Below are 14,999 nucleotides of genomic sequence, written 5' to 3' on the forward strand. Positions count from 1 at the left end.
TTCTGGCCTGCAGGTGTACTGTATCCATAATAAATAAATAAAATAAAATACAATAAAAAGAAAAGAAAAAGAAAGCTGTGGTACACCTGAGAGGAAATGTTTGTGCTAAATACCCCCACTGCCCCCCTTTAAAAAAATAAAAAAGACCGGCCTCCTGAGGATGTCCACATAAGAAGCCTAACGAAATACAATAGGACTGGGCACAAACCCTCATATCATGGAGGGAGGAAGCCACCCAGTGGGAGGAAAAGGGTCCCAAGAGCAGGCAACGAGCCAGAGACACTCCCAAAGGGTCCATGTTTGTCACTTCATTCATTGCTTGCCCTCATGAGCCCTGCTTAGTTGATCCTGGGGCATGTTCTTGTGGTGTCCTCAACACCTCTGGGTCTTGTGATTTTTCTGTCCCCCTCTTCTGAGGGGCTCCTGTGGCTCCACATACTGCTTACCTGTGTCCACTAGTTTCTTAAGGTACTGTCTTTTCTCAGTAGGGCCACAGTCTGGGGACCCAGCCTTTATCGTTATGGCTTTTAAGGGACAGTTACAGTCTAAACCAATATACCAACTAATAAGACTCTTTTACTGTCTCAAAAAATCTCATCTTTTCTAGAATATTATGATTGTCCCCATTGCTGGAGTCACATAACCTAATATGTTGTGACATTCCTTCTTGCCTTGACAGTTTTGGGACTTTGTTGTTTCCATATGAAGCTCTGGATTATTTGAGCACTCCGGAAGTGTAGCCCGGGCAGTTCCCTTCCTCACTTATGGCTTGCACTCCAGCCAAGCTGGGTTTTTGGCTTTACTGTGGCACACATGTCAGACCAGGCAGCAGGAAGCACAGCTCATAAAAGACTGTTAAAGCATTGACCCTAAGCACAGAGTGTGTAACTCTAGGAACACTGGCTGCCCTTTAAACCCCCGAAGACCATTCTGCTCCCACTCCAGGATTTCTGCATGATAGCGATGTCCCTATCAATACAAGGTAGCCTGTCTCTGCTGGGATTCGACCCCTAAGTTCATAACAGGGCTCCCAAGACAGACAGAGCCAGAGTCATTATTTAAATGTCTCCTCATAAGAGCGTGGAGCTGTTCACAGGACGTATCAGCGCTTGGGAGGCAGAGGCAGGGCATCATGAGTTCAAGGCCAAAATTACCTGTCAGACACTGTTCATAAATATATAAACAACACGTATTTCTTTGCTGGGAGGTCGAGAGGGGTGAGCATGACATGACTTCCTCCCACCTCTTCTTTCTCACGCTGAAGCTCCTTTTTGAGGTGCTCCAAGTGTACCCAGGGCTGTGTCTGCAGAGGGACATCTGGTGCCCAGGGCTGTGTCTGCAGAGGGACAGCTGGTACCCAGGGCTGTGTCTGCAGAGGGACATCTGATGTCCAGGGCTGTGTCTGCAGAGGGACAGCTGGTGACCGGGGCTGTGTCTGCAGAGGGACATCTGTTGCCCAGGGCTGTGTCTGCAGAGAGACAGCTGGTACCCAGGGCTGTGTCTGCAGAGGGACATCTGGTGCCCGGGGCTGTGTCTGCAGAGGGACATCTGGTGCCCAGGGCTGTGTCTGCAGAGGGACAGCTGGTGCCCAGGGTTGTGTCTGCAGATGGACAACTGGTGACCGGGGCTGTGTCTGCAGAGGGACATCTGGTGCCCAGGGCTGTGTCTGCAGAGGGACAGCTGGTGCCCAGGGCTGTGTCTGCAGATGGACAACTGGTGACCGGGGCTGTGTCTGCAGAGGGACATCTGGTGCCCGGGGCTGTGTCTGCAGAGGGACATCTGGTGCCCGGGGCTGTGTCTGCAGAGGGACATCTGGTGCCCAGGGCTGTGTCTGCAGAGGGACAGCTGGTGACCGGGGCTGTGTCTGCAGAGGGACATCTGGTGCCCAGGGCTGTGTCTGCAGAGGGACATCTGGTGACCGGGGCTGTGTCTGCAGAGGGACATCTGGTGCCCGGGGCTGTGTCTGCAGATGGACAACTGGTGACCGGGGCTGTGTCTGCAGAGGGACATCTGGTGCCCAGGGCTGTGTCTGCAGATGGACATCTGATGTCCAGGGCTGTGTCTGCAGAGGGACATCTGGTGCCCAGGGCTGTGTGCTGTGTCTGCAGATGGACATCTGATGTCCAGGGCTGTGTCTGCAGAAGGACATCTGGTGACCGGGGCTGTGTCTGCAGAGGGACATCTGGTGACCGGGGCTGTGTCTGCAGTGGGACATCTGGTGACCGGGGCTGTGTCTCAGAGGGACATCTGGTGACCGGGGCTGTGTCTCAGAGGGACATCTGGTGACCGGGGCTGTGTCTGCAGAGGGACATCTGGTGTCCAGGCCTCTGTCTGTAATGGGATATGTTGTGGCCAGGGTTGTGTCTGCAGAGGAACATCTGATACCCAAGGGTGTGTCTGCAAAGGGACATCTGGTGTCCAGGGTCTGGTGCCTGGGGCTGTGTCTGCAGAGAGACATCTTGTTCCCCTGGCTGTGTCTGCAGAGGGACACCTTGTGCCCGGGGTTGTGTCTGCAGAGGGACATTTGGTGTGCAGGCACATTTCTGCAGAAGGCCTTCTGACAAGTGGTTGCTGGGAATTGAACTCAGGACCTCTGAAGAGCAGGCGGCGCTCTTAACCACTGAGCCATCTCTCCAGCCCTTCCGCCCCCTGGTACTTTCAATACCCACATAAAAGCCAATTGCTTGCCAATCTAATGATTCCAGGAAGCTTCTGTTTCATCAGTTCGTCCTTACAGCCATCCGCTCATCGCCGTCTTGCCTCATGGCGACTCCTCTCCGGCTTCCTCGTTGTCTTCTCAATTCTCCAACCCAAGCCCAGGAACCTAAAACACCACCTTCCTCCCTTCTACCCAGTCATAAGTTTCAGCATCTTTATTTAGCCAATCAGGGATAACTGGGGAGCATTCCTTATCATCACATGGTTACAGGACATAGTTCAACATTTATCACAATGCCCATGACGGGGTAGTAACCAGGTCTGAAGGCACTGAAACCAGCATTGGAAAACATAGTTGTGGGCCCAGCGTGGTGGCGCACGCCTTTAATCCGAGCACTCGGGAGGCAGAGGCAGGAGGATCGCTATGAGTTCAAGGCCAGCCTGGTCTACAAAGTGAGTCCAGAACAGCCAAGGCTACACAGAGAAACCCTGTCTCAAGAAACTAAAAGAAAGGAAAAGAGAGAGAGAGAGAGAAAGAAAGAAAACACAGTTGGACCTTCCTACAACAAAGTCAAGCTAGCGAGCTCCCCCTCACCCCCGCCACCACCCTTGGAAAATAATTGCTTGTCATGTCCACCCCAGGAGGCGCATCACTGTTTATCCTGTGGGAAGGTGACTCCGATGGCTTTCCTCACCTCCTCAAGGATCTCAGCCAAGAGCTCACTCTCTGCCAGAGGAACTACAGGACTTTCCTTAAGACCTGGGAGGACAGAGCACAGGACAACTTGTCTAAAATCCACACACCTGCCACCAGGAAGACTACAATTCCCAAAAGTACACATGGCATAGGATGGAACACATTTCCCTCAGATCTGGTGCCAGGTTGCAGTCTGCCACTCCTCACCTTTACGCAGACACTCGCGGACGTGGTTGGCTTCGTAACTCATGCATGCTCCATTTAAAAAATTGAACCTTTTCTCAAGGACAGGCGGAGGGAACTGCTTACGGACGCCATTCACCACCAGCTCCAATGGGCACCACACTTTGCTAATCTGGAAGAAGATAACAAAGCTTTGAGGGCTTTACTCCGGACAACACGGAGTAGCTCTCTGCACCTGAGAGCTCCGCCTTTGCTCCCACTCGATCTGTGAGGTTCAGGCTGCCTTCTGCCTGGATTGGGATGGAAGAGTTTACTCTTTAGCAATGGTCCTGCCATACTAAGACTTGCCTTTTGTCTCCCCAGAATAAAAATGACCTTGGACTTGAGGACGAGGTGCTCCTTTAGCAGAGTGGCAAGGGCTTACTGCCACAGTCTCCAGGGTGTTCGAACCACAGTTAGTACCATCACTCTTGGCTTCCACACTTTGTTGTTGTTTGTTTGTTTGTTTTTGACAGGGTCTCATGTAGCCTAGGCTCTCTGTGAGGGTGACGTTGATCTTGGACTTCTGATTCTTTTGCTGGAGACTACAAGTGTGTGCCACCATACCTGGTTTCCGTACAACGCCTTCCTCTTCCTCCTCCTCCTCCTTCATACAACACTTTCTTTCTTCTTCTTTTCTTTTCTTTTCTTTTTTCTTTTTTCTTTCTTTCTTTTTTTTTTTTTTTTTTTTTTGGTTTGGTTTTTAGAGACAGGGTCTCTCTGTGTAGCCCTGGCTGTCCTGGACTCATTGTGTAGACCAGGCTGGCCTCGAACTCACAGCGATCCACGTGTCTCTGCCTCCCAAGTGCTGGGATTAAAGGTGTGCACCACCACACCAGGCAACAACTCCTCCTCCTCCTCCTCCTCCTCCTCCTCCTCCTTCTTCTTCTTCTTCTTCTTCTTCTTCTTCTTCTTCCTCTTCTTCTTGGTTTTTAGAGACAGGGCGTTTTTCTATGGAGCACTGGCTGTCCTGGACTTACTTTGTAGACCAGGCTGGCCTCGAACTCACGAGTGCTGGGATGAAAGGCGTGCGCTACCACACCCAGCAAAGCCTTCCTTCTTATCTGGTAGAAGACCTGGAAGCAAAACTAGCTGCCCACCACTTGTAGGACAGGACAGAAAGACAGAGATGGGATATAAGAGCTGGATAGGAAATGTAGGCGTGATGTCACTGTGCACTGTAAAAAGATTCAAAGTGTGGCCATGTGTGGTGGCACACTCCTTTAATCCCAGCACCCAGGAGGCAGAGGCAGGCGGATCGCTGTGAGTTCGAGGCCAGCCTGGTCTACAGAGGGAGTCCAGGATAGCCAGGGCTACACAGACAGACCCTGTCACTTTCAAGACAATCCTTGTCCTGAGAATCTCCTGTCCCAATGTTGTGTAAACACTGCTGCCCAATTGTGAGGCCAATAAAGCAGCTTACAGCCAATTGATGAGAACAGGATGAGCTTCTGTCAGCCAGGGGAGGGGGAGCGAGAGGAGGAAGTAGGGGGTTCAGCCTCGGCCGCAGGTCCAGGAGACTTTAGGAGACAGCAGCTGAACAGGAAAAGCCATAAAGTGCAATTATCTTGGGGGATTTTGGCAAAGGGAAAAAGTCAGACTAGCTTAGAGGATTAAAATAGGTAATAACCGCTCAGTTGTTGTGCTGTAAAGCATATTAAATAAATAACATACTCTGCCTCAATTATTTGTTTTTTTTTTAATATTTATGTATGTATTTATTATTTATACAGTATTCTGCCTGCATACCATAAGAGGGCACCAGATCTCATTATAGATGGTTGTGAGCCACCATGTGGTTGCTGGGAATTGAACTCAGGTCCTTTGGAAGAACAGCCAGTGCTCTTAACCACTGGGCCACCTCTCCAGCCCCTGCCTCAATTATTTGTGTGTTAGCTGGGTTAAGAGAGAAACTGCAACACAATTTTAAAGTTACCACTAACAGGAAAAGGTTCAAATTACTTTATACTTTGACTTGACTGCTGAGATTTGAGCCACTGCAATTGGCTTAATTTCTTTCTTTAATTTTTGTTTTTTTTGGGGGAGGGGGGTTCTTTTGTTGTTGTTCTTCTTCTTTGTTTTTTGTCTTTCAAGACAGGGTTTTCTCTGTGTAGCCTAGACTGTCCTGAACTTGCTTTGGAGACCAGGCTGGCCTCAAACTCACAGCGATTCGCCTGCCTCTGCCTCCCAAGTGTTAGCACCACCACTGCCAGGCTAGATTTTTTTTTTTTTTAGTTGAAGTGTTAAGGATCAAACACACTACTGGGTGCACACTAAGAAAGCGCTCTACTCCATCCCTCAAGGGTTCTACGCAGGTGCTAGATCGTTGCCTTATGTCTGCAGATTCTCTTCTTACTTTTTTTGTTTTGTTTTGTTTTTCTTTTTTTCTTTTTTTTTTTTTTTTTTTTTTTTTTTTTTTGGTTTTTCGAGACAGGGTTTCTCTGCGTAGCCTTGGCCATCATGGACTTGCTTTGTAGACCAGGCTGGCCTCGAACTCACAGCGATCCGCCTGCCTCTGCCTCTCCAGTGCTGGGGTCAAAGGTGTGCGCCACCACGCCTGGCCTCTTCGTACTTCTTATTTTTGAAGGTCTTGCTGAGTATTCCAGACTGTCCTTGACATCACTCTGTAGCCCAGGATGGCTGTGCACCTCTAGGCCCAGCAGGACGATCTTTCTTCGGCAGCAGGTATCAAGTGGGAGACAGTGCTAGCCATGTCTTCCACTGAGTCACACTAGGATTTTTTTTTCCCTAGCAATGGCATTCCAAGAATCCACGAAATCCTAATCTCTACTGATACATGGATGGTGTCTGGAAACAACTGGAAAGTCTTTTTTTTTTTTTTTTTTTTTTTTTTTTTTTTCCAAGACAGGGTCTCTCTACGTAGTCTTGGCTGTGCTGGACTCACTCTGTAGACCAGGCTGGCCTCAAACTCAGCGATCCACCTGCCTCTGTCTCCTGAGTGCTGGGATTAAAGGCATGCACCACCATGCTCGACTTTTTTCTTTTTCCTTTTTTTGTTTTTCCAGACAGAGTTTCTCTTATGGCTGTTCTGGACTCTCTTTGTAGACCAGGCTGGCTTTGAACTCACAGAGATCCACCTGCCTCTGCCTCCAGAGCGATGGAATTAAAGGCCTGTGCCACAATGCCTGGCTCAGGGCTTTCTTTATGACTTTGAAAAGTCAGGCCTCGGGGCTGGACAGATGACTCAGAGATTAAGACCACTGACAGAGGTCCTGAGTTCAATTTCCATCAACCACATGGTGGCTCACAACCATCTATAATGTGATCTAATGCCCTCTTCTGACGGGCAGGCACGCATGCAGGCAGAGCACTGTAGACATAATAAATAAATAAATCTTTAAAAAAAAAAAAAAAAAAAAAAAAAGAAGGGCTGGATAGACGGCTCCAAGGTTAAGAGCACTGGCTGCTCTTCCACAGGTTCTGAGTTCAATTTCCAGCAACTACATGGTGGCTCACAACCATCTATAATGAGCTCCGGGGCCCTCTTGTGATGAGTAGGCACACTTGAGGGCAGAATACTGTATGAATAATAAATAAATATTAAAAAGAAAAAGAAAATCTCAGGCCTCATCGTAGAGAGGCAGATGTGCTGAGCAAGCGCAGAAAAACGTGCCCCTTCCTCCCTTCCTAGTAACCGAGAGAGCGCAAGCACATGTCTACCGAGGCCCTATCTTTCCCTCACCCTGCTCTGTCCCCGTGGTGTGGTGGTCAAGGAGTGTGAACATCTCAGAAGCAGGATGAGAAAACAGTTCCGTCAGCTCTAGGCACCCTGTCCGAGGGTTACCAGCACTGGACCGTGTGATGACATCTCACCTGGGCCACGCCCTTGGTGCCGCTCACATACGCTGTGTTGGGGAGTTCTGAGGTGATGCTGCAGGAGAAGCTGCCGAGGGCCCCTCCTGGGTACTGAAGTAGCACGCTCACAGTGTCATCGACACCTGCAAGGAAAGCATAGTCAGCTCAGGGCCGACACCGCCAATCGCGGCCGAGGCTCGCGGCCCGTGCGGTGTTGTCTCTCGTTTGTTACATTTTGTGTTCGTTGTTGGGTTTTATCTGTTTGAGGCAGAATCTCCAGGTGCGCAGGCTCACCCCAAACTTCCTATGTTTTTGTTTTGTTTTTCGAGACAGGGTCTGTGTAGCCTTGGCTGTCCTGGACTCACTTTGCAGACCAGGCTGGCCTCGAACTCACAGAGATCCTCCTACCTCTGCCTCCCGAGTGCTGGGATTAAAGGCATGCGCCACCGCGCCAGGCCCAAACTTCCTATGTATCAGACAATTATCTCCCGATCCTTTTCCCCCCACTTCCTATGTACCGGAATTACAGGCAGACACAGCCATGCACGGCTGAACAGTTTTGGCTTTTACATTCTTAATTAGCAAAAACGTAATTGGCAATTCAGTTTTTAACTAGTGTGTATACGTGTAGGATGTACATGCAGAGGGAGGAACACGGGCCAAAGTCAGAAGTTCAAAAATTGTCTCTTTCTATCTTTCCCTGAATTATGTGTGTCAAACTCTGACCTTGGGGCTTCCACAGTAAACACCTTTGATCTATCTGCTGAGCCATCTCTCCTGGCCCCTGTTTTGTTTTTTGTTTTTTTTGTTTTTTATCAAACGGGGCCTCACTGTGTAATCTAGGCTGGCTTTGAACTCATGGAATCTTCCTGCCTCCTTCTCCCAGAGGACTGGGGTAACAGGCAAGCACCACAAGGCCCTGAATCAGGGATGTACTTTGAGTAATTGTGTGGTGTCTATATTATCTCTCAGGGGAGACGGTTTAGCTGGTAAGAGCCTTTGCTGCTCTTGCAGAGTGTGTGGGTGCAGTTCCCAGCACCCACATGGCAGTTCTCAACTGTCCATAACTCCACCTTCAGGGGTTTATCTTCGGACCTCTGCAGTCACATAGCATATGTTCATACATACATTCATACGAATGTAAAATAAATATTTTTTCAAAAGCCTGGCAGGGAAGTGGTGGTTCACTGCTTTAATCAAAGCACTCAGGAAGCAGGCTCAGGTGGATCCACATGAATTTGAGGCCAGCCTGGTCTACAAAGAGAGTCTAGGACAGCTAGGACTACACAGGAACTGCCCCTCTCACCCCCAAAACAAACAAACAAAAACCCCAACCCACAATGCTAAGCATGGAGACACAGACCCTTAATTCTAGTGCTGGGGAGACAGAGCTCTCTGTAAGCTTGAAGCCAATAACCTTTGTTTTTATTTACTTTGCTTTATTTTATTTTTTGTTTTTGTTTTTTAAAGATTTATTTATTTATTAAGCATATACACCTGCTGGCCAGAAGGTGGCACCAGATCTCATTATAGATGGCTGTGAGCCACCACGTGGTTGCTGGGAATTGAACTCAGGACCTTTGGAAAGGCAGACAGTTCTCTTAACCGCTGAGCCATCTCTCCAGCCTTTTTTTTTTTTTTTTTTTTTTTTTTGAGACAGGGTTTCTGTGTGTAGCCTTGGCTGTCCTGGAACTTGCACCGTAGACCAGGCTGGCCCCCAACTCAGAGATCCACCTGCCTCTGCCTCCCCAAGTGCTGAGATTAAAGGTGTGCACCACCATTTTCTGGAACCAATTGCTTATATTTCTCTCTCTCTCTCTCTCTCTCTCTCTCTCTCTCTCTCTCTCTCTCTCTCTCTCTCTCTCTCTTTGGTTTTGGTTTTTCGAGACAGGGTTTCTTTGTGTATCCTTGGCTGTCCTGGACTCACTTTATTGACCAGGCTGGCCTCGAACTCACAGGGATCCACCTGCCTCTGCCTCCCGAGTGCTGGGATTAAAGGTGTGGGCCACCATGCCCAGCTGCTTATATTTAACTGCTAATCATTTACTTTAATTCTTCATTAACTCCCACAACACCCTAATTATTAACATTTGACTAGTCAAATAATTAAGATTCAGCCTGGGCCAGGGTTGATGGTGCACACCTTTAATCCTAGCACTTGGAGCAGAGGCACGCAGATCTCTGTGAGTTCAAGGCCAGCCTAGTCTACAAAATGAATCCAGTACAGCCAGGGCCTGTTAAACATTGAAACCATGTCTTGAAAAACCAGAACCAGAACTACAAAAAAACAGCCAAAAAAGATTCAGCCATCCAGTCTCAGATCACGTGGTAAACTGTCAGGGCACAGCCAGTGGAGAGCTGACCTGATGGGAACAAGATTCTGAAAGAGACGTTGGGCCCCCACCCATGTAGTTATTGAACTACATTTCCCAGAAGGCCATGGGGGAGCCACCCGCTTAAATCCTGTCTACATAAGCAGGTCTGGAAATGGTACTTTATATGCCTAGGCGAGGAAGTCCCTCCAGCTGTCTAACTTGATTTCTCTGGGGGCCCGGAGACTTGAGAGAGAACGCCTCCTACCGCCGTCCCGGCGAGGGTATGCAGTACCTGTTTCGTGGATCCTTGCCATGGCTGAAATCTTCTCTGGCTTCTGGGCACCAAAGACCCAGGAGAGGAATTGAATGCAGTAGATGCCTAGGTCCAGCAGGCCGCCGCCGGCCTGGCTCCAGTCTGTGGCCCGGGGAAAAACGCTTAAATCCGCCCCAAATTCTGCCCGGGCCACTCGAGGCTCCCCGATAGTTCCTTGGACCAAAACTTCCCGCAGAGCCTCCATGGCAGGAAAAAACCGGCTCCAGATGCCCTGCAGACCAGAGAGGTGAGGTACTCAGCCACATCTCCCGCGGGATCCTAATCTGCTCCCCCTCCCCAAAACACACCCTTATTTTCCACAGCGCGTAGCCCCAAACACAAGGTCCTTTCTTGGCCTTCCCGCCCTGTCACCCCACTTTTCCTGTTCCGGCTGTTCTCGTCCCATACACGTTTTTGTTTGCTTTTTTTTATATAGGGTATAATGTTGCCCAGGCTGGCTTCAAATTTCGTTGTGTAGCAGACAGGTGAGTCCCAGTGGAGGAGCTGCCTACGTTAGACTGGCCTGTGGGTATGGCTGTGGGGTAGTGTCTAGATTTTAACTGCCGTAGGGCCGACCAGCCCACCTGAGCAGCACTATTCTTTGGGTAGGTGAGCCTGAACCCGGAGCCTTGGGTGAGGGAAAAACAGTAACCACTGAGATAGTATCTCTAGCCCTTTAAGAACCTTTAATTTTGAGCCGGCCCAGCGTAGTGGCTCATACCTTTAATCCCAACACTCGGGAGGCAGAGGCAGGCGGATAGCTGTGAGTTCGAGGCCAGCCTGGTCTACCAAGTGAGTCCAGGATGGCCAAGGCTACACAGAGAAACCCTGTCTCAAAAAACAAAAACAAACAACAAAAAACCCGAGATTGTTTTCAGGGCTGGAGAGATGGCTCAGTGGTTTGGAGCACTGACTGCTCTTCCAGAGGTCCTGAGTTCAATTCCTAGCAACCACATGGTGGCTCACAACCATCTATAATGAGATCTGGTGCCCTCTTCTTCTGGCCTGCAGGTATACATGCAGATAGAGTTTTCATATACATAAGCATAAATAAAATCTTTTTAAAAGATTTAATTATATATTTATTATGTATTATATTCTGCCTGCAGAACACTGTATACATAATAAATAAATAAATAATTTAAAAAGATTTTATTTATGTTTATGTATATGAAAACTATCTGCATGTACACCTGTAGTCCAGAAGAGGGCACCAGATCACACTATAGATGGTTGTGAGCCACCATGCGGTTGCTGGGAATTGAACTCAGGACCTCTGGAAGAGCAGTCAGTGCTCTTAACCTCTGAGCCATCTCTCCAGCCTTCAATAAATAAAATCTTAAGAAAAGATTTTTTTTTATAATGTGCACTACCATGCTGGGCAGCCTTGAACTTCTATCCTCCTGCCTCTGCCTCCTTCCCAGTGCTGAGGATGGAACCCTGGGCTTCCTGCGTCTCTTCAGTATCTCCTGCCTTCCTTTCTGAGATAAGGTTTCAGTGCGTGGCTCTAGCTCGCTGGAGATTTGCTGTGCGGAGCAGGCTGGACTCGAACTCACAGGGACCCGGCTGCCGCTGCCTCCCCTCCCGAGTGCTGGGGTTACTGGTGTGCGCCACCATGCCCGCCTAACACCCGATCTCTTCTTGGTTGACTTTAGGGGCTGGAGAGCCGGCTCACTTGTTTCAGTGATCCAGGCTGCTTCCTGCTGGCCACAGGGTGGCTCACGGCCCCTTCAGGTCCAGGAGATCTGAAACAATCTTCTAACCTCTATGGGCACCACGTGTACACATGGCATAGTAAATAAAATAACTAAAGGTTTTTTTCTTTCTTAATTAACTGCTTTGGAAGTCACACAGTTTGATGGTAAATTCTTGGTCTCCCACTAGCTTTGCTATAGAGGACATGAGGTCCTGTCTTGAATGTTCCCTCCTCTGTGTTGGGGTGGAGTTCTGGGAACATAGCCTTTCCTTATCTCCTGTTCTTTAGAAGAAAGGAGCTGTTGTGGGCCAGCATTTTAGCTTTTCCTGGGAGAAGAAGTTACAAAGTCACCGCCCTTATCCGTGGTTTTCTTAGGTTCGTTGAGCAAGCAGTAACTTGCAGATAAGAGCAGTGTGTGCATCTGGGAAGCTGAGCTCAAGCTGTGGGCCTCTCCTGAGGGCCAGGCTGCGTGACACACGTCCCCGTGACTCCCTGGGTAAGTCTTGCACCCGCAACCCCTAAGCAAGATGGCCTCTGTCTTCTTCGGTTTCCTTGCTTTCCAAATAAATACCTTTCCTTCAAGTGGGGAGAGAGGAACTTGAGTTTGTGGCTTCAATAGCTGCTAGATTCTGTTACATCCTGGCCAGCACAGGGAATCTGGTCCTTGTGCTGGGAGGGTATGAGGGAGCAACATTTTGACTGTGGGCAGCCGTGTTCACCACTGGCACGTGTGTCAGAGGAGTGTTGGGGGCATAATCTGATGTATTTTGATGCTAATTACTGCTTGCTCTCTGACCCACCTTTTGCTTAATAAAAAGCCATCCCACCTGGGCAGGACAAGAGAGATAGGTGGGGCTAGGAGAGAGAAGAATTCTGGGAAAAAAAAAAAAAAAAAAGAAAGAAAGAAAAGATCACCACAAGGAGAGAGAGAGAGAGAGAGAAACTGCCAAAAAGAAAGAGGAGACCTAAAGGGGAAAAAAAAAAAAGGTTGCTATGGGTTAGATGGAAAAAAAAACCACACGGCAGCGTGAGTGGAGAATCCAGCTCAGATAAAAAAACATTAACAAATATTTGAGATTATAAAGGGGAGGTAACTTGATAAAAGTTATTATTAAAAAGAGATGACATGAGATTGAGACAGGGATCCCATGCCTGTCCCACTATGGGAGGTAGTTTATAGGATTGATATCTGTCCTGCCCCAGGTTAACTAAGGCTATTTAAAAATATAACAGGTGTCTGTGTCTTAATTGATCGCTAGCTGAGCATACTGATAATACATGTAATTAAAAAACAACAGAGGGGCCTCTCCAGGCTTACCTCCATAAGGAAGAGGCCGCGAGAACGGGCCTCTGCAACCATGTCACGCACTTCTGTTGTGTTCACGCCCATGGGCTTCTCACAGAGGACAGCCTTGCCCGCTGCCAGGCAGAGGCTCACTGCCGCCTTGTGCTGGGGGTGCTGGGTGGCGACATAGGCCACCTCTAGGGTAGGAGAAAGGCGATCAGGTCAGCAGCACTGCCCACAGGAAGAGAGGCCTGGCCGATAATGTTCAAGGACAAATCAGTGGACACAATCCTAATCTTTTCATTGGGATGAGACTACCAGGCTCTTGAGAGCCTGAGGCAGGAGGATAACCCATTTGAGACCAGCCTGGGCTGCATAGTGAGGTCTATATCAAAAACCCCAGGGCCCAGGCATAGTAGCCCACACCTTTAATCCTAGCCCTTGGAAACGGGAAAACGAGGCAGGTCGATCTTTGTGAGTTCGAGGCCAGCCTGGTCTCCATAGTAACTTTTAGGCCAGCCAGGGCTACATAGTGAGACCCTTTCTCAAAATAAAAAAAGCGTTGGGCTACACCTTGGTGGAGCCTTTGCCTAAAGTGTGAGAGGCCCCGGGTTCCATCACTAATGCTGGAAAATAAACAAGTACATAACCCCTTACCAGATTCCGTAGCCTTGCAAGAGTCTTAGAACCTAGCTTTAGCTGCAGAGGCCTGGCCTCTAAGCTGAGTTAAATGCTGTTCAGCCAGACTCTGGCCAAGTGTGTTCCCATTGACTCTGCCTTCTACCCCAGCTGAACCCAAAGCCCAGCCCAACCCCGGAGTCACACATTTAGCACAGCAGGGCTGTGCCTAGCTGTCCCCCACCTCCATCAACCTGGCCACTCACCCACGTTTGGGTCCTTGGCCAGCTCCTCGTAGGAGCCGTAGGCCTTGGGGATGTTATGTCTCTGTGCAAACTCCTTCGCCCGGTTCAGATCCCTCGCCGCCACCGCTACCACCTGGTGTGCGATTCCAAGGGTGAAGGTGGGGCCATTGTGGAAGGTAAGGTAGTTGCGGGGGGGGGGGGGGGCAAGCGATAGAGGGGGTTGCAATAAAGGGGCTTCTCCAAGGTGTCTAGGGAAGATGTGGGGGGCGGTAGGGGATGGACGGCGGAAAGCCAGACTTATGCTGTGCCTGGGCCCCTGGCCAGCCTAGGCTACATAACAAGTTCAAGAACAATCCCGGGGGACATGGCAAAGACTGAATGAAAAGGAAAGGGGCGCGCGGGGTGGGGGGGGTGTTAGTGAGCCGAAGACCCAGTCTCTGACTGCACAGTAGCCTCTCAGCCCAGCAGCTAAGATGCGCCCCCCCCCCCTGCGGGGGTGAAGAGGAGGAACGAGCCAAAAATAAGTCTCCTGTGGCTTTGAAGACCGGAAGTAGGGTCCCCTTCCCTTCTCAGGGTCACCTCCTGTCTCAGACCTAGGGGCTGTCCTCCCTCAGACTCAGGACTCCCCAATTTCTCATACTGTCACCTCTCCTCTATAGCCAAGGCTCCCCTCTTCCCTCACAACCCAGGGTCTTCCAAGGGAGATGCACCTGGTGCTCCGAGGGAGGCAGTGAGTTCAGCACCGTGGTAAAATCGTTGGCGATTAAGCCAGCTGACACAATTCCCCAGCGCAGCGGCAGCGCCATTTTCACAGGGCAGGACGACCTCGGCAGGGCAGCCTGGGACAGCAGGGCGCGGGGCGGAGCCAACCGGAGCCTTGTTCTTCTTGGCTTTACTCTCTCAGAGGGCCTACAGGCCTTTGCTTTCTGAGCCTTTGACCCTTAGGGACACAACTGAGGGAAATTGGAGAAATGCCTGCTTTTCTATCTGTCTGTTGGTCTGTCTGTCTCTCTCTTTCTATGTGGGCGCGCTTGTGTGTGTGTGTGTTTATCTGCGGCTGCCTCTGACTCTGTCTTTCTATGCCTTACTCTGTTGCCCAGGCTGGCCTGGGACTCCACAAAATAACCCCATCTG

The 14,999-nt window shown here is 49.7% G+C and overlaps 1 protein-coding gene across 1 annotated transcript; it reads right to left on the bottom strand.

The window, feature by feature from the left end:
* Positions 1 to 3,260: 3,260 nt before the first annotated feature.
* On the bottom strand, positions 3,261 to 14,693 carry Dhdh (dihydrodiol dehydrogenase). Its single transcript, XM_051148527.1, has 8 exons — positions 14,576 to 14,693; positions 13,887 to 13,998; positions 13,036 to 13,199; positions 10,001 to 10,253; positions 7,405 to 7,536; positions 3,929 to 3,934; positions 3,563 to 3,700; positions 3,261 to 3,418 (listed from the first exon to the last, which is right to left on the bottom strand). The coding sequence occupies exons 1-8, from the start codon at positions 14,669 to 14,671 to the stop codon at positions 3,309 to 3,311; spliced, it is 1,011 nt and encodes a 336-aa protein (XP_051004484.1). The 5' UTR covers positions 14,672 to 14,693; the 3' UTR covers positions 3,261 to 3,308.
* Between the last annotated feature and the right edge of the window lie 306 nt (positions 14,694 to 14,999).

This window comes from Acomys russatus, chromosome 7 (assembly GCF_903995435.1).
Source record: "Acomys russatus chromosome 7, mAcoRus1.1, whole genome shotgun sequence".
Taxonomy (NCBI): domain Eukaryota; kingdom Metazoa; phylum Chordata; class Mammalia; order Rodentia; family Muridae; genus Acomys; species Acomys russatus.